Raw genomic sequence first — 18,227 nt, 5'->3', positions numbered from 1 at the left:
CGCGCCCCGCCTCGGCCGCCCCCCGCCTCGCCCCAGGCTCTCCCTCTCCGGCCCGCTGGGACCCCCACCGCCTCTCCCGGGGGACGAAGGGGGTCGGTGGAGGCGCAAACTCGAGCTGGAAACAAAAGCGAAGGTCGCCCCGCGCGGAGCTGCTCCCGGCCCGGCAGGACCCCAGGGCCTGCCTGCGCTCCTCTGCACCTACCATTGCCGGGGTCCAGCGGCCGGGCTGCCCCGCCTGCTCCTCAGGAGGCGGGAGAGAGCATCTCCCAGCAGAAGGATGCTCGGGAGAGAGCTGTCAGTTTTGCACAGACCTCCCTCCTGCCACAAAGGGGAGAACGCGTGGGTAACACGGTGCATTGGATGAACCGGAAGCAGTATCCGTGCCAGGATCTGCATTTCTTTCATCATAAAAAACTGGAGATCGCTGCACTCCTTCCCAGATTGCTTTTTTTCCCCTCTCATTTATCTTCAGTAAGCATCTGGCCCTTAACACCTGAGCACTCCACGGTTGGCAGCATTTGCTCTCCTGGTGACCCCATAAAATGGACTGATACACTGCTACCCCATTTGTCAGATGGGATTTGAGATGTTCTGCTTGATTTTTCCTAACGCTGCACCCACGGAAACCCACGGACAGGTCTGAGCACAGGGCTGCCAATCTCTGGGTGAGACAAGGGCGCTACCGATGCTCCAGAGCTCATGACACAGAGATAAAATCAGCTCAGACAACCTGCCCCTCTTGATGCCTCTCTTCTCAACACCTGGTACTCAAGAGCCTCTCCGGACTTTCGCAGCAGAAAAGCCAAATTACAGTGCAGTAACACCTTGCATCCCCATTGGTTCTCCTCTGCATTAATATGCCCAGTTATAATTTACACTCAAAAAACCCACACAGAACAAAACAAAAATAAAAACCAAACAACAACAAAAAAAACAACCACCCAAATCAGTGGCTTTTCTTCATGAGCTTCTGCTGCTGTGCTGTTCTCCAGGCAGGCTGTGCCTACCCACATAGCTTTTCAGTTTCCCAGTTCCACCACTCACTGCAAACTGACCTCTGGCTCCCTCCCTCCCTCCTCTTCTCTACTAATGCAGCAGAAGGCCAACAGAACATGCATCGTAGCCCTGTTCATTCCTCTGCTGTGAAAAGCCAGAGACCAAGACACGGAACAGCAAGCCCTTAGATGCCACCAGAGCAGAGAGCCACAGGCCAGCTGCCCCACACCACCGAACACCCAACCATGGTGTGGGGTCCTCTGGGAAGAAGCCAGCTGCCACGGCTGTGGCCCGCAGGGCTCTGAGTCAGAGCCCATGTTTTTCTGAGTTACCTCATCCTCTCTGCTAGCTTGTATCTTACAGTACTACAGGTTTCCAGGCAATATTGTACAACCTGGGGAAGTATTGGATTTTTATTTTTTTTTCTTCCTTTCTCCCTTATTATAAACCTGAGATTCTGGAGCATGATTCTGGGTCAGGTGTAAATTCCATTTCAAGGCAGCAGAAAACACAGTGATCTCTTTATACCTTTGTCATAACAAAGCACCAGGTCTCAGACATGTGTACCTCATTCACCAGACCTCTGCAAACAACTCAGAATAATCTCCTTATTCTTTTCACTTAACTGCTTGCATTCACCTAGTCTCCTCTGTGCCACACGGTGGCAACTTCCTGTCCCAAACCTAGGGCACAGACCTTCAGGACAAAGACCCATCATACTACCATCATCCCACCACTGTTCACCACAACAGCATAATTTCTAATCCATTTTGGCCTTCATCTTAGAAAACTCCAGAAATATTTGCCATCAAAAAGAATTCTCCAAAGAAAAAGAGGTGCCCAGCTGCACACTGAACCCTCTCTTGCACTGCCGCCCACCCACCACCCAGTTGGTACAACTGCTTTGCTCATGTGCCAGAAGAGTGGGAATTCCTTTAGTGTGATCTACTGCAGGTCTCGCTCTTTCATCTCCATTGCAGGCCAGAAAGCATCTCCTCCCCCATGCTTGGAATATATCCACCTTTGCTCCATTTTAATGAGAGAAAAGACTCAATTTCCACTGGATGTACTTGGGCAACAAGAAATGCAGGAGCTTGGATTGCCATGAAAACATCTGAAATGAACATCTGATACAGAGTTTCAAAAGCTTCAAGAACACCAAGGAAAACATGATCAGACGTGGTAACACTTGACATCTTTGTTGTCTTGAGCTCTACTAGAGCCCACAAAGACACTCCTGATAATGAACATGACTGATAAAATTAGGTTAATCTGTGCACCTCATCTTTCCTCACTGAGGACTAGGGGTTCAGAAGTTGTCTCATGGCCAAGCAAAACAAGTTTGGTGGGCCTTCACTTAGCTTCTTCTGTGTTGAAGTCATGGCACCACTGCCCCATTTCCCATGACTGCTTGCCACCCTCTGCTGAAGAAAATTAAAGACTCGAACTGCAGAACATGCTGCTGAAAACAACAAAGAATGAGTGGAGCTGAAGGCTGGAAGCCTGGAGAACATGCAGCTCAGAGCTATGAGATCATCCCTTCCCACTTACTGCATTTATTCAAAAAGCAACATATTCAGAACAGCTCTAGATGCCAATACTTTCAAGTTCTCATGTTTTTTCAGGCACATATGTGTTGAAACTTCATTACCGTGCTGCAGAAGTAGCACTCTGAAATAACATGGAGCAAATTTAACCAGTCTACCTCTGCAGTGCCAGGACACAGCTTATCATCCTCACCACGTCACGCAAAGCTCCTCTCTTGCACCTGAGCACATCTGCACCGTTTTTATATTCTCTTCTGTGTTCACCTGGATGTACATGATGTTTTTTTGTTAACTCCTATCATTCAAATTCTAAAGGAAAACAAGCTGGAGAAGGAAGTTTAAGCAGCAGGTGACAGGGCAAGGCCAATGAAATCACACTAGCGACAGGACAGATTAAGAACTAACTTCTGGTTTGACGAAGAGGTCTACACGTACATTTAAAAATGCTTGTGTTAGTTTAACACTCATAGGACTAAGAGAAACTGAGAGAGAGGAGAAAGCCATGAGTACTCTGCTTTCTGCACGTTCCAGGGTTTGTGGTCCTTTTTCTTTTTTCTTATAATTCCCCTTTGGTGCTGAGGTGGAAGGAAAGCACAGCCTTCAATTTTAACATCCCATTACCTGCATTTCTGTGCTGGCTCAAATTTAGATGGAGCAAACCTGCCAGCTGGATCAATGCCAGAGGGAAGAAAAAAAGAAAGATTCAAGTGCAAAGAACCAATTTATCAGGAACAAATCTTAACAACCAAAAGACACACTTCTGCTGGTGGATTCTATTCATGTGCGTAATAAAAACCCTGGTACAAGGTAACCTAACAAAATACTCTTTAGTGGCTATCTAAAGTATCTCTAGGAAGATAATCTTCAACCGCCAGTCTATGTTTCACTTTTTTTGGCTAAATTTGGTGCCTGTGAGGACAAGGAATGCTGACACTGAATAGCAAAGGACTGTGCAGAGAACATCACCTTTCACTTGGCTCCAAAAGTATTTGAGCCTGACCCATGGCCTCTGGCTTCTCCAAGAACTCCACACACCAGGCCAGCAAATCTCACGTGTCCTCCAAATATAGCCCCCTCCCCCAGCAGAGGCTGCAATACGGGCTTCACCCTGTCCCAAGTGCTGCTCTCAAACCCATCAACCATTCCTATCACCCTACACACTCTCACTGGACCTCCAAAAGTGAAAAGGTGATGAATGAGACTTTCTTGGAGGTTTTCTCACTGGTTTCAGAAAATGGAGGAAGAAAATAGGTAGTGAGCCACTCTCAGTGGCTTGCCATCCCTGCGGGGTGGACTGCAGTCACACGTACAAGTCACATGCGCCCGGGCAATGCAGTGAGGTACACAACAACACGCTAGTTTTTGCAGAGCACGGTACTGCTGTCAGCTCAATGTCCCTACAAAAAATAGATGCATCAAAGCTTAAGAGATGCAAGATCTAAAAACCAGTTAAACTGGCTTCAAGTAGCTAATACCAAGAGGGACAGCTCTAGAGAGGTCATCTCTAAGGGAAAACTGACTGTTCTGTAGCCCAGGTGCCTTTGCTCTGGGACAAAGGAGAAATGTCCACACAGTGTGGTCTGGCTTTGCCCCACCCTGCCCAGGGAGAGACAGAATAAAACCATCTTAACCTATAGAGCCTTTTGTCTGCAGGGAGTGTTTTGTTATGTTCCAAGTTTCTATTAGATAACGAGGAAGTTATCTTTTTAAGGTTGAAAAGATAATGAGGAGGCAATTTAAGTGTAAATGGACAAGATGAGATTGGCTGAGTCACAAGATGGTCTGACACAAGCAAGAAGCAAATTGCCTTCACCATGGGATGAGTTACTTGATGAACAGTTAGGATGATATTGCCTTTTTTACTGCTATGGAAGGGTTTAAAGGAGAAAGGTAGATTGTATTAATATATCTTTTTATATATATATATATATATATAGCATAACATAGTGAATGTAACAGATGCCTGCTACCATCCACTGCAGTTGTTTTAGCATAGATAGGAAAGAGCAAAGCACAAATGTCCCTACAAAAAAAAAAAAAAAAAAAAAAAAAAAGGCCAAAAATGCAAAAAAACCACAAAGGTTTCAAGCAACACAGACCTTGGAGCTGAAGTGTCAAACAGTACTGCTTGTGTGCAGGAGCCTCAGAGCCCTCCACAGAGCCTCAAGGCCACCAAGGCCTTGATGCACAAAGCCAAGGAGCCCAGCATGGAAGCAGCGTTCTTCTACAAAACCAGCACTTTTGCCCAAAGAACATACAGAACAAATATCACAACTTTAAAGAGTCTCCACTGTTCTTTTGCTTACCTGGACAACTGGGTATTGGTAATCCATACAATACACACCATACATAGCCAAAGATACTCCAGCTAAAGGCCAAATGGACACAGGACTGGAAGCTTCAAACCCGAGTCTCCGTCTTTCAGCCTTGTGGGAAGGACTCTGGCAGCCCTGCGCAGTGCTTGGCTCGGGCCTCTGGGGCCACTCAGGTTGACACTAGCTCAGCTGAAAATAAAAAGGAGCTGCCTGGCTCGGCTCAGCTCAGCCCCTCTCTTCTGGGATCCAGCAAGGCAGCGCTCAACCATAGGCGGCAGAGGCTCCTAAAATTAGAAATCCCCTACTGAAAACGGCCTTCAAGCCTCGACTGAGGAGCGTCCTGCAGCTCCTGGGCACCAAACAGTGATTGCCAGGAAGAGGGGGACACAGGATCTTCACAGCCACCACTGCCAGGGACAGGAGGAAGCAAACAGCATTTAGGATCTGAAAAGAGCATATGTTCTGGGCTCTAGGTGCGTCAGAGGGAACACTCCCAATCCAGGACAGAGAAAAACATATGGAACTGTTCCTCCCCCACCCCCATACCCTTCTAGCTGTCCCCAGCAGGGACAGGTGCTGGGATTAGCATAGTAAAACCCTTTGGTGTCAGGGAGGGAGGGAGAGGGGAGAAGCCACATTGGTATCTTGCTCTGAAGGGATCTCTTTCACAACGGAGTATGTGCCCATATCGTTTAACACTTCTCCCTCCCTCCACACTTGAGGCAGGCAGGGACAGCTGCCGGAACCCAGGCTGGTGGGGGGATCTGGGCCCAAGGTGGCCCCCACTGCCCTGGCCTTGGGGGCTGCCCCCCTCAGCTGTTCCAATCAAACTGGGGGTGGGAGGGATTAACTCTGTCTCAGGGGATGGTGAGCAGTGGGGAGAAGGGAACAAGGCCGGGCAGGGCCAGTTGTTGTGCCCGTTTTAGGAAGCCTGTCCTCCCAGTTCCCAGGGAGGAATCTGCTTCCTGATGGACGGGGACAGATGGGGAGCTGCCTGGACAGGGGCTGGCAGGCTCACCCCACTGGACCTGCCTGCCAGGTGTGTTACCAGACACCCAAGAGCTCATTGCTGATTCTCAGAAGACACACCATGGCTGGGGGGTGCCAGGGGACCTGATCCCCCAGAGCAAATCACATGAGGTTTCACCCACCACTATGCCAACCCGCACCAAGCTGCCGCCAGCCCAAACACAGGTTCCCAAGGAGTTAACAGCCCAAAGCCACAAACGATTCCCACCATTCTCCAAAGGACAGCAGTGATAAAACCCCTCCCTCTGAGGTTTCAAAAATAAGGATGTTACAGTGATCATACCCAAGAAGGGCTATCCAAATTCCTCCCCCTCCCATTTTAAATGCAGAGTGGATTTTTTTGCATTTTTCATCCTCAAATTTTCTGCAGTGCTGCTGTGCACCACTAACAACTAACTCAGCATAGCTCTGGGGTAGCTGCCTTTCCATTGTTACTGATAATTTCTTTCCCCTCAGAAAGAGCTACGATATTTTTTTTTTAAGACTTTAAATGAATAGATCATTATCTAGCACGATTTGCATATGTGGCACTTAATAGTTTAGGTAAGGGGTGCCTAATCCACAGCCCTCTGACCCATCCAGCCCGCCAGGACAGCTCTTGGCTCATCCTGTGCTCCCACTGCACTTTTTTTTCTGAAACACCTCGAAAAAGGACAGCAACAAACTGGACGAGTGGTTACAGTAGCTGCCACCCACTCTCATCATCTTTCCTAGGGCTGTAAGGACACTTCTTCCTTACAAAAGGAGTACTGCCAATTTGGGGAGTATAAAGCATGACATTTTCTACTTCTATAAAAAAAAACCAAAAATACAACCAACAACAAACAACTTTCTATAGCCATTGTTTCTGTGTGAAGATTTGCACAGAGAGATAAATTAATTGCCCGTAAATGGGAAAGCAGCTATGCTTCTAGATCTCTTCACTGGGGAAAAAGAATGAAGCACCCACAATAAACTTACATCTCATTCTGCCTTTCACCAGCTTATTTTGCCCCAGCCCCAAACCAGCTTTCTGGAGCTCATATTGTGTCTACTGATCCTTACCTTCAGAGGGCTATTTGTCCATCTCTCAGCACTCTTGCTGCAAGCCCTGCTTTGGGGCACAGTTTGTATCTGGTTTCCTCCAAACTACCGATTTATTTATTTTTTTCCTTTCTCTAACTACATGTTCGATAGGTGCCTGCCCTTCATTCCTTTGCATAGCTCATTACTACGTACTCAGGCAATTTAGTATCTTAAATAACATCTTTTTATTAAAAGGTACTAATTTTTAAAAACTCAGCATCTTTTCCACCACCTGTTTTTGCTACTCCATATTACTGTCCCAGGTATTAAAACCGAATCCCTAACTAAGTTAAAACCCTAATGTTTCTTTCACAATCCAATTCTTGTAATTTCCAATCAGGCCTCAGGGCAGTAAAACCCTTCCAAATCCTAGTACAGATATCTATAAATAACCATCAAATGGGCAAAACAAACCAAGGAGGTGAGGCAGGGAACACCACCTTTAAGCTCCTCTGTTGTTTTAACTACAAATCCAAATAGAACTGCCATGCTCTTAAGTTTTTGATGCCTATTGAAATACTCTGCCTTAACCAGCATTAAGATACTTGTGTGACATTTCAGCAACTAAGCATTGTGCCTCCTGTGTCCCACAGAAGGTTAAATGACAAAAACTAGTTTTAAACTTGCATGTGCCAAAAGGGATACAAGCAGGACTACACACACTTTATCAACTGGCAGTAAACTACTGAATTTTCTGCAGAGCTGGCCATAATGGCTGGTTTACTACTGCACATTGACTTGCAGCCAGTATTAGTCAAATATAAGATGGCACTGCACTCCACAACAGAGTGAGATAAAAGCCCTACTGCATTACCACATAACCTGCTATGCACATGCATTTCCAGTAACACAAGTTAGGTAACTGTTCTAAAATCATGGCCTTGTTCCTGCAAATGCTTACACATGTTAATAATTTTAAAATTACACAAATGTTAATGGTGGAAAAGACCTCCTGACACACAGAATGAGATCAATTGCCATCATACGATGTCATCTAATATTTTCAGAAAATTTATCACACTACATCTTAGAATTGAGTTTTGCACCTATAATGCCCCAGGCAAAAGGCTGCTCTAGAACAGCAATCTCCAGCAGCTGGGATCTGTGTTTGTCTCCAGCTTAACATTATTCCCGATCAATTTCTGTTTATTCTTTGTTCTTGTGCCAGTACTATCCTCTGGCTTAACCGTATTTTATCTTTCCCTTACAATTAACCTCCCTGATGTAACCCCCTCTCTACCCATCTAAACAAGCAGCTGTTCCAGGCTTCTGTCACATGACAGACTTGCTATTCCCTAGTCTCTAGAAGCCCTATCTTGCACCTGATCTAGCCTATGCTCCTCTTTTCTTTTTTTTTTTTTTTAAAGACATTCCCCAGAACATTGTTAGCTCCTAATCCACTTCACAATTCCAGCACTAAACTGCATTTTCTCTAGCCTCGTTAGTACTTTCCTCTGGAGCACCACATCAGATGCTGTAGGACCCCATCTACAGTAAGGCACGCCATCCTGTTAAGAAAAATGTATGTTACCAAGTTAAGAAAATTGGTTATCTTAAAACCAGACAGGCTGATATGGTCTAACCCTATTTTGATGGATTTGTGTTGCCTTTTATTGCATTTTTCATTTGTATTCAAGCATTCAATGTTTTTGTGTCAGCATACAGCTGAGGTTGGACCAACAGGTCTGTATTTACTCAGATCATCCCTCACCACCAACAGGGTTATTATGCTTCCTGTTCTCCAAACGTATGATAGCACTCCTGATTTAACAGATTACAACCTGCATCTGATCTGCAACTTCATTAACACATCCTTTCATTTTCTGGAATATGCATCACCCTTCCTCAGGCAACCCTGCTCCCCAGCCCAGCCTGCATGCACTAGGGCCTTTGAGATGTCCAGTGTGGTTGCTCTACAGTAGGTTCATGCCCATTGCCCACCCTGACCTTTGCTCCCATCATTAACTCTACCTTCAACAAGAAAGAAGATTTGTTCAATTCTGTGATCACAAGAGTATCCTCCTCATTAACTACTCTATCCCCAACACTAAGCAGTGCCACATCTTCCCTTCTCTCTAATGGTATTTTGAGAAACTGTCACTCATTTCCTTAGCAACATTTGCAAGGCTTAACTCAGCTTGATTTTTTGGCAGTTCTCATTTTAGCCCTATTGACTTTTTTAAAGGCACAGCCATCTTTGCTGGTAAATTATCTTTTGTAAATTCTCTCCTTGTATCCAAGAGCCTTTTTAAGGTAACTATGCCTTTAGTTAGGTTGAAGTTTCTTCTTTCAAGTTTTTTCCCCCTTATATCATCAAGGACTTTTATACAAAGTACCTCTAACAAAACAAAACAAACAAAAAACCCCAAACAAATGGAAAAAAACCCCAACAAACCACACACTTCTGCCTTCTGGATTTTCAATCCAGTTCACTGACTTCAGTAAATATTTTGCTTCATGTATCAAAGGTTGTATTGTGGTCACCTCATCCAAAGGTGGGGACATGGAGGCTTCTAAATAGCTTAATTTCACAGCACAAATAATTTACTCACTGCCTCAACAAGTGAGGATGCTACAATAATGAAATCTTTTGACTCTGTTAGTATTAGCAGCATTTATTCTCCAAGCTATATCTGAGAAATTAGAAGTTCTTCATACTAGTATTTAACTCTCTAATGGTACTGGGAATAATATCATTTCAGAGCCTTAAGTTTATATCTGAATCCAATCCTACGAGGGATTACAGCAGATTCATAGTTCTCCCTCTGGGACTTCTTTTACCATTCTCCCCCACAGCAATTTTGTCCAGAAACAGATCCTGTGTTATCAGTATTACTCTTCTTTCTTCTTTACAGTCCACTGCATACAATACAGCCTATCACCTTCTACATCTACTCTATCTGAACCACACAATCTTGAATACATGTTAAAGCCATGATTACTATTCTTGCAGATTGATATTATCCCTACAATATCCAGTTCCATGTTCTGCACCAGCAGCTCTGGTTCCTCTACTTCTTATTTCTAATGCCAGGAGCCTCAAAAAAAAACCCTCAAAAAAACGTTTCTGCATTTACAGATCACACAGCTCCCAGCTCCCTCAACTAAAACTATAACCCATCTAGTTAGCGCTGAATTTTATTCTTCTTTTTATAACATTGAATTTTATTATTTTCCATCTCCTACCTACCCATCACTTTGCCTAGAGATACTGTTTTACATGCTACTGTAGCAGCATTTACCTAATTTTCCTCTGTCTGTGTACGAAGCAAGGCATGGAGATGACACAAGTTTTACACAACGTTCCAAAAACCCAGTATTTTGCTTCACATGCACTGTTCTCTTTGATGTCTGCAGACTGAGGAGCATTTTTGGAAAATGCAAGACCACAGCCCTGGGCTTTGCTTTGTCTGCTTTCTTCAGACTGCTTATAGGAAGTACTCTAAGTCACAATTACAAAAATATAAGTTAGCCATAGCCTTCCTAGACTTGAAGCTGATCTATGGTAATTCCAGATATTTTCCATGTACGTTATTTTTTAATTGCTAAATACAGTGGTACTGCGGGGACACAGCAATACAGCATGAAGTCCGAGATACTTTCATGCTGCATAGTTATTACACCACATTGATCTTTACTAAGGAAATTACACCAACAGTTTCATTTTATAAACTGAATTTATAAAATCTTTAGCATAATTCTCTGTTCTCCAGACAAATTAATCCAAGCCTTATCTAGTTACTCCTACTAAAGAGCTCTTACCTCCGCTGATTCTAACTCTTCATCGCTAGAAGCCTGGCTGATGCTCTTCCTCTCACCCACCAAAAATGGCATCTTTAACAATTAGCCAATCACTACATCTGCTAAACTGGGTCATCAGGGATATGATCAGCAGCTTACAATATGTCTCTGCTTTTTAAAGACTGATGTAAATGTAGGATACATGCCAGCAAGCAACGATGCATTTTCTGGCTGGGTATGTACTGATTTCCATAGCAGCTAAATAGATCAAGCAGCTCAGCCAGCTCATACCGGTGTCAGAACAACAGCACACAGTACCAAGATTACATCTTTAGAGCTGCAAGAGATTCTCATTTTGCACCAAGGTAAGTCCCAGGCCCTGAGTATGAAGGTGCCTTTTGCTCATTCCAGGTGATAATATATACAGAAAAGTAATCACTGCCCTATAGGGCTACATTTTCTGGGTGTATTACTTGTTTGGTTTGAATAGCTATAATATTATTCCAAAAGCTGCAGTGTTTTTTTTCTTCCCAGTTTTCATATAACCAAAGACCAGAAAAAATATATATGGTCTAGGTATTTTGACCCTGAAACTATTAGAGATTCTAGTGGTGAGAATATAAGTGTAGGCAGAGCATGCACAGGAAAGCACAATATTGCAAAATGGCAAGCAGAAGCAAAGATGACAAATAGGTGACTGCATAAATTGTTTTCCTTCAAATTTCAGAAACCTGACAGCTTTACATAGGTAGGTGTCCTCATCTCAAGAGCAGTAAGATCTGGTGGTGGATCAGCTATGCAGAAGAGAGCATAACTCAGAATCAAGCCAGTGTGTTCTTTGTGAGTGAAACATGTCAAGCATGCAAATGCTGAAGGATCAGGAACGAGATGCATTAAGCAGAAATGGAACCAGCAGTTCTGGGGGGATGTGAAATAACAGCAGAAGCAAATGACATCATTTTGGATTAGTGTAATAAGGACATCACAGGAAAGAATTTGAATGTGTTGGTAAAGCTACAAGAACCATTGCTTTCCTGAATGTGGTCTGATTAGTTAGTGCTACTGATTCCTCATGTTCAGTAGGATTAATGTTCCTAAAACACATCAGCACAAATGAAATTACCAAAAATACACTTGCAATCCAAGGAAACTAAAATCCCTCTGGCAAAAGTCCTAAGAAGGCCAAAGCTAGAAAAATTAGCCAATACAAGGTTTCATGTCACAGAGAACATAACCCCAACACACTCACTGCTTCTGCCAATGAAATACCTCAAGCAGACAATGAAACCTCAGACATTACACATCCCAGTTTTCTTAGACAGAATTCACTAATTCAAGAAAACTTAATAGAGAAAAACACTAAAGACAGTATTTAATAATATGGAAGCTCTGAAATAGCTCCTGGTCATGTCCTTTTCCCTCAAAATGCTGGAGGTCTCCCTTTTCATCTTTTTCCGCGACAAATTCTTCATTCACAAGGCATTTTACTTAAAACGCTATGGAGTTGGCATCTGTCTCTACTGCTGCAAACACTCTCCAACCAAGCTCTGTAGTCCTAGAACTGACCAAAAGTTGGGCACAGTCTGTACTCTAAACTATAGACACCTGCATCCTGTTCCTGCCCTCAGCTCTTCACTGCATCATTTACGCGTAGCTATTAAATTATTAATGGTTTGTCTAGACTGGAAAACTTGCACAGTTTTAAAACACAATTACAAATACACAACATAAAAGGACAGGTCAGAATTAAAAATAATTATTTCTTAAGTACCACTTGTTTTCAAAGTCTCAACAAATTCTGCTTTAGGGAAGGACATGGAAAATGGAGACAGAGCTAGTATACCACATCAGTCTGCTATAGCAGCATACTGCAAGACATTTTTTTTTTCAACCTTTCTTACAGCCATTCATGTAGAATGGTAGCATTAGCAAACTCCAGAAACCTACAGACAAAAACAGGACTCCTGACATCATAAGCCTGGATCTTCCTCAGCCAGAAACCAAGCTCTCTGAATATTTGATCTATGCACTCAAGGCTGTCAAGAGAAACCAAGACTCTTGGTAAAATTGCAGGAGAGTAAAGACTCTCAATGCTGAAGTTAGAGCTGTGTAGGCAGAGTCTTCCTTAAGTTGGAAGTACAGATCCTGCGCACACAACTTCAGCTGCCGGACAAGGACCCAGAGTCAAAACAGGCAAAACTCAAGATTCCTCCAAGTCTGTCTCTGAAATTATAACAAAGAAAAAATATAAGGCAAAAATGAACACTCATCTGAAGTTTGAAAAATCCTCTTGTCAAAAGACTGCGCTCTCAGAACTAAGGTTTTATGCATGATGCTCGCTAACGAGCTGGCTCCCAGAAAGGCAGCTTTAACAGAAGAGTAACTCACAAAAATATATTGGTGATTAAGCTGCAAAAATAAAGCTGGCAGCAGTCTGGATATACTAGCAGCATATAGAAGACAACTTCAACTTTCATTTCTACCCCAACCCATCACTTTAAATGCATTACAAAACAGGTTTTAATTATGCTCTCTTGAGTATATGCACACTTGAGTATAACACACGACAAGCCCAAAAGGAGCTTCTAAAACCAGACAGGCTCCATTGCCTCAGTTATTACCATACATGTAGTATAAAGGGGGAAAAGAAAGAACACACAGATTTTCTAGAAAAAAAATATCCATGTGTTGGCCCTGGGCCTCCTTTCAAGGAGAATTTTAAGTGCCTGGCGCTGCTTCAGAAAAAAAATAAGTGTACTTTTTGGCTAAGCCATTTGGCAAAGAAGGTGATCATAGCGCAGCTTTCTTTTGGGACCACTTGTATATGAACTGATCTTGGTAAAGGTATGTGTTCATCAAAATGCTTTTTGCCTGTTACATGAAAAACAAAAAGGTGTCCAGATGCAGAATTTCAACATCAAAGAAGAGCAGTTTTCTCTTGGTAGCTTAGATATTACATGACAGCCACAGTGCCTTTCTATATTCCTTTGGGGGCAGTGGAAAAAGGGGACACAGACAAAAAGAACAGAGCAGCAGCAGTTTTTCTTCACTGTAGAGGCTGCTAAATCTATTGGCTACTTCCAGAAACTTCAGAGAAAAGCCTTGCCCGTTTTGTCTCTCATACTCCCACCACTTGATTTTTCTATTAACAAGCAGCAGCAGTAGTTCAATTAGCTGATACTTAAGGGGACAACTTTTATACCTAGATGGTTAATGGGAAGGATGCAGAAGAGAAAGTCTTGACCCTTCCATGAAATACAGCAGCTTAAGCCTGAGCATTTCTCCAGATCTATGTTAAGACTAGAGAAATTAAGGTTAATTCCTTAATTAAAGAACTATCTTCCTAAGAATAAATATTATTAAAAGTCACCAGATGGTAGTATGGTGACTCTCACCAAGTATTTTTAATTGAATGAATCACAGACTAGGGTTGGACCAGACAGCCCATTTCCCCTGTAGTGTAAGTATAGTGATGCCATTATCTTAGCCCCACCAGCCACTGGCTGCGGAGCCACTGGTGATGCCACACGCATTCCCAGTCCCTTGCAAATGCTTGCAGGATAAACCACTTTTGCCGAGGCTTTGAGCTAACACGTTTTACCTCGCTTTTGCCTGAGGTGAAGGGAGCACACGATCAACTATCGCACAGCTTTTCAGTACATGGCTGTGTCTTATTCATCTAGCTGAGCGCTTGCTCCCTAATGGAGACAGTTTTGGTATAGATTTTCCTCCCTGTCTTGCCTCCCGGCTTATCAAGTTGCTTCCACATGACAAACCAAAACAGAAAAAGGTACTGGTTCCAAGTTAGAGTGTCCCCACAACAAATTAAGCTACTATCGACATTAATTTATCCCTACCTTAGAGCTGTATGGCTTCCCAGCCACACAAACAAAAGCAGAATTTGAGGGTAAAGTTTTCTCAGGCAGCATTTTGCTCTTCCAACACAGGAGCAAAGGCATTCCCCGCCCAACTTGGTTCAACCAGAATAGCAGAGCAGCTGCCCACACACTGTAACTGTGCAAGCAAGAGACAAAACATGTCACACACACTGAACTGAACTCTTAATTGAAAGGATGTAAAAGAGAAATAAACAGGCAGCACAGTCTATGTGAGGTAGCTGGTCTGAGACTGCATAACTGGCAGAAGCTGAGGAATTCAAGAACATCATGCAGGCAAGACCTCTAGCTGCTGCAACAGCAAGTCACCAAATAAATCTCAGGAAATCATCTGGAAACAGTTTCAGCACAGTGCTATACAGAATATGATACTTTTAGTGTAAATCTGCAAAGACAATTTCTTGACAGAAGAACGAAATCTGTCCATTCATTTCTGTACGCCTCAGTTCAAAATCTTGCTCAACTGCTAAGCTTGAGGTAATGAATCCTGCTTTTTCCCCATTTCCATTTAAGAAAATAATCCCAAACTCAGGCAGCTCAAAAGAGATTCAAGAACAAAATACCAGAAGAGCTGTAGTTAAGAATTTGGTGCATTTGCTGAGTGCGCAGTGAGGATCCAGAAATAGCATGCAAAGCTGGGGTTGGGCAAGAATGATGTAGTTTACCCTGAAAGAGGAAAGTCATAGAGGCTAGATGAATGGTGACAGCAGCAAGTCACGCTTTAATGTAGGGAATGACCCCAGGGACTACACTTTTTGGGACAGAGAGACTAGTTACTGGTCTGTCCCTCAGAAGAGGTATGCGGGGCTATGCCAGCTCTTAGGCAAAAAGTAGTCTTCGCGTCACTTTCTGCCTCAGACTAAGACAAAAATGGTAAAAGGCAGCAAATACCTAGATTTTGGTGGGTTGGTTGGTATTGAAACCCATCTATTTCTGAGAAAGCAGGAGTGATCAAAAATTCTGGAAATCTTTTTCTACTCACAAAGACCCAAGATGTGGGCACAGGAGTCTGCTATGGGCACATAAGCTAAGTGCTATCCACACTTCTCCCCAGAAGCCAAGAGGACAGAATAAAGCCCGGCAGAGCTCAGTCCAAAGCCCTATCCCGCAGGCTAGCTTCAACTCCCAGAAAGCTCTAACAAAAGCCTCAGCAGCTGAAATTCCTGTATGACAACCACCAACGCTTTCTCCGGTTCCATCATCTGCACAGTCAAGATACCTGCTCTTTTCAGCAGCTTTCCGTGACACCTACAAAAAAAATGCAAACATGTACATTCACCCAATTTGCCACTGTCTGCATTTTCTGTCCCAAAACCAGGAAGCCATAAAATGGTTTCCTGGGTCCCATGAAAACTGTTATCTCTGTTTTCTGTCACTATCAAGATCTTCACCTAAGGCTTGGGCCATGTTCTCCGCACTTCACTCCAGCTACTCTGCAGTGGGGCTAATCTCACTTCATGATAACGAGACTACCAATGCAAAAATTAACTGCAACCCCTCTGCATTATTGGCTTGGATATCAGCAGCACTTGAACCTCAGTCTCTATGGCTTTACACATCTCTTAGCATGAATTTAAAAGAATCACTTATCTCAGGCTAGAGATTCATGCATAGGCCAGTGTTAAAGTAGGGCAATACTTAAGCTACATCTCATGCTCATGTTGTACTGAAGCAAAAGCTGCAACTTCAAGCTCTGAAAGGGAACAGCAGGCATACCCTCCTGCAACTTCTCTGAATTAGATAGCTTCTTAGAAACTTGCAAGAATCTTGAAAATCTAATACGGCTCGACGGCCTGCAACTGAATTGCTTTAAGTGGCAAGCTAAGCTGCAGCATCCTCTTTCATGTACATGACCAGGTCCTCAGTACTGTTCTGGGAATGAGACCCTTTTCTGCAGCACAGAAACATGGTAGATGCACAAACCCTGCAGGAAACAAACTTCAGAATGGCAGATTGCCAAAGGCGTCTCTGGACAAAATGAAGAAAAACACCACTGCCACCCCACTGCCCCAGATTGTCTGCAATAGAACAGGAAAATACGTAACCACCTTCAAGATGAAAAGAAAGAAAATGACAGCAACATAAAAAAAACCCACCACACTTTCTGCACATTCTGTTCCTGACTTACCTTCTTTACAATTATGGGCCAGATCTAATAACAGCCCCTGGAAATCCAGCTGTCACATTTTGATAGTTCAGTGATTGCCCACAGAGATCTAATTACCTCGGCCAGTCCACATGCCTAAAAGCTCACGTGGCCATGGCCATTCCTCAGCCTCACCCTGCCAGAGGTCTATAGAGTGGAAGCAATAGAAATGCTAGGACAATCAGATGTTTTTTTGAGCCACCAAGGTCAAAGTATAGGGACAAAAAGAAGGGAAATAATTGGTCTAGAGTAGAGAAAACAGAATGCTTAAAAATCTAGAAAAATAATTAAACAAGCTAATGAGCCATAGTTGGCAAAAGAACCACAGGTCAAGGAAGATACAATTCCCCAGTGGGGGGAGAGGTGAAGGGGAGAAGTTCTCCTGTGTCAGGGCAGAGAGTAGACAAGTTAGCAGCTTCATAGCAAAGCTGTGTAGAGAGAAAGGGACGTGTCAAGAGAGGAGGCAATTTATTCTGGTGTTTAAGGACTGGAATAAGCAGTAGAGGATGAACAAAAGCGAATGTCTGTCGTGGATCCAAACAGGAGACAGGGGTGGGATGGCAATGCCACAGGGTTTGTTTTGTTATTGGGTATATTTGTTTTAAAATGAAGTTAATAGAAAAATAGCAGCAGTTTAAAATGCTCCAAGCATACAGCCTGCCACTCCTCCCAGGTTATGACAAAAAATCCCGCCCCATAACAACTAGGGCTTCCTGGGATCCAGCAGCCCTCCGACTCTTCACCTCTGATTGGGGGGCAGAGGGGGTTCCCATATCAGCAGCTGGGCAGCATGGAGCTCCCCATGCTGGCAGCAGCCGCCTGCCCAATTCAGACCTGTAATCTCCCTCGACTTTGATTTAATGTAGCAATTACCGGTAATGTGGTTTGAAGGAGATAAATGCCCAGTACAGGGCTGGCTGGCACTGACGCTCATTCCGCTCATGATGCGAGAACAGTTTTAATTAAAATCCCCTTTATGATAAAGGAGCTGCTTGACTGGATGTTTCTGTGCAGCCCTGATACGGAGCCTCCTCCAAAGCGGATTAGAAATCAAAGTTTTCCCCCTTCTCGCTGCTGGCAACACATAAAAATAGGGAACACAGTCACCATGTCACCCCTCTGCAATTTCCTTAACCCTAGAACTGCTGGGAAAATGCCCACATTCACTAAAAAAGCAATTGCCACCTCTTGTCACAGCTCTAAGTGTTTTCCAAAAGCTAAGCGCCAGGGCTGCTTTAATTAGAATAAATGTATCCAGAGAGCTGATCCTCCGTAATCCCAAATCAGTTTCCCTTCTCTCTGGTTTAAAAGGCAACCAGCTTGGCTACTTCTACGGCAGACCCAATCCTACAGCCTGCATTCTAGCAAGGAGGGAAATCAGACCTGCAGTGCTCTGGCAAGATGGTAGGAAGTTAGGATCTGGCTGAAAGGCTGGAAAAGCAGAAGCCTCTGCTGAGTGAGGCAGAGCAGCACAGTAGGGGAAGAGGGAAAG

The 18,227-nt window shown here is 43.8% G+C and overlaps 1 protein-coding gene across 2 annotated transcripts in view; it reads right to left on the bottom strand.

Annotated features, from left to right (window-relative positions):
• RBFOX2 (RNA binding protein, fox-1 homolog (C. elegans) 2) overlaps positions 1–18,227 on the bottom strand; it is a 113,382-nt gene that overhangs the window by 85,815 nt on the left and 9,340 nt on the right. The window contains exon 1 of one of the 2 annotated variants that reach the window (XM_010005767.1): positions 4,850–5,133. The exons of the other annotated variant lie outside the window; for it this stretch is intronic. Within the exon in view, the coding sequence (XP_010004069.1) occupies positions 4,850–4,894 (45 nt within the window). The 5' untranslated portion in view covers positions 4,895–5,133. Of the gene's footprint in view, positions 1–4,849; positions 5,134–18,227 lie in introns of those variants that run through there. 2 annotated transcript variants of the gene reach the window in all.

This window comes from Chaetura pelagica, unplaced genomic scaffold (assembly GCF_000747805.2).
Source record: "Chaetura pelagica isolate M959 unplaced genomic scaffold, ChaPel_1.0 scaffold79, whole genome shotgun sequence".
NCBI lineage: Eukaryota > Metazoa > Chordata > Aves > Apodiformes > Apodidae > Chaetura > Chaetura pelagica.
This window is presented reverse-complemented; position numbering and strand designations above follow the sequence as displayed.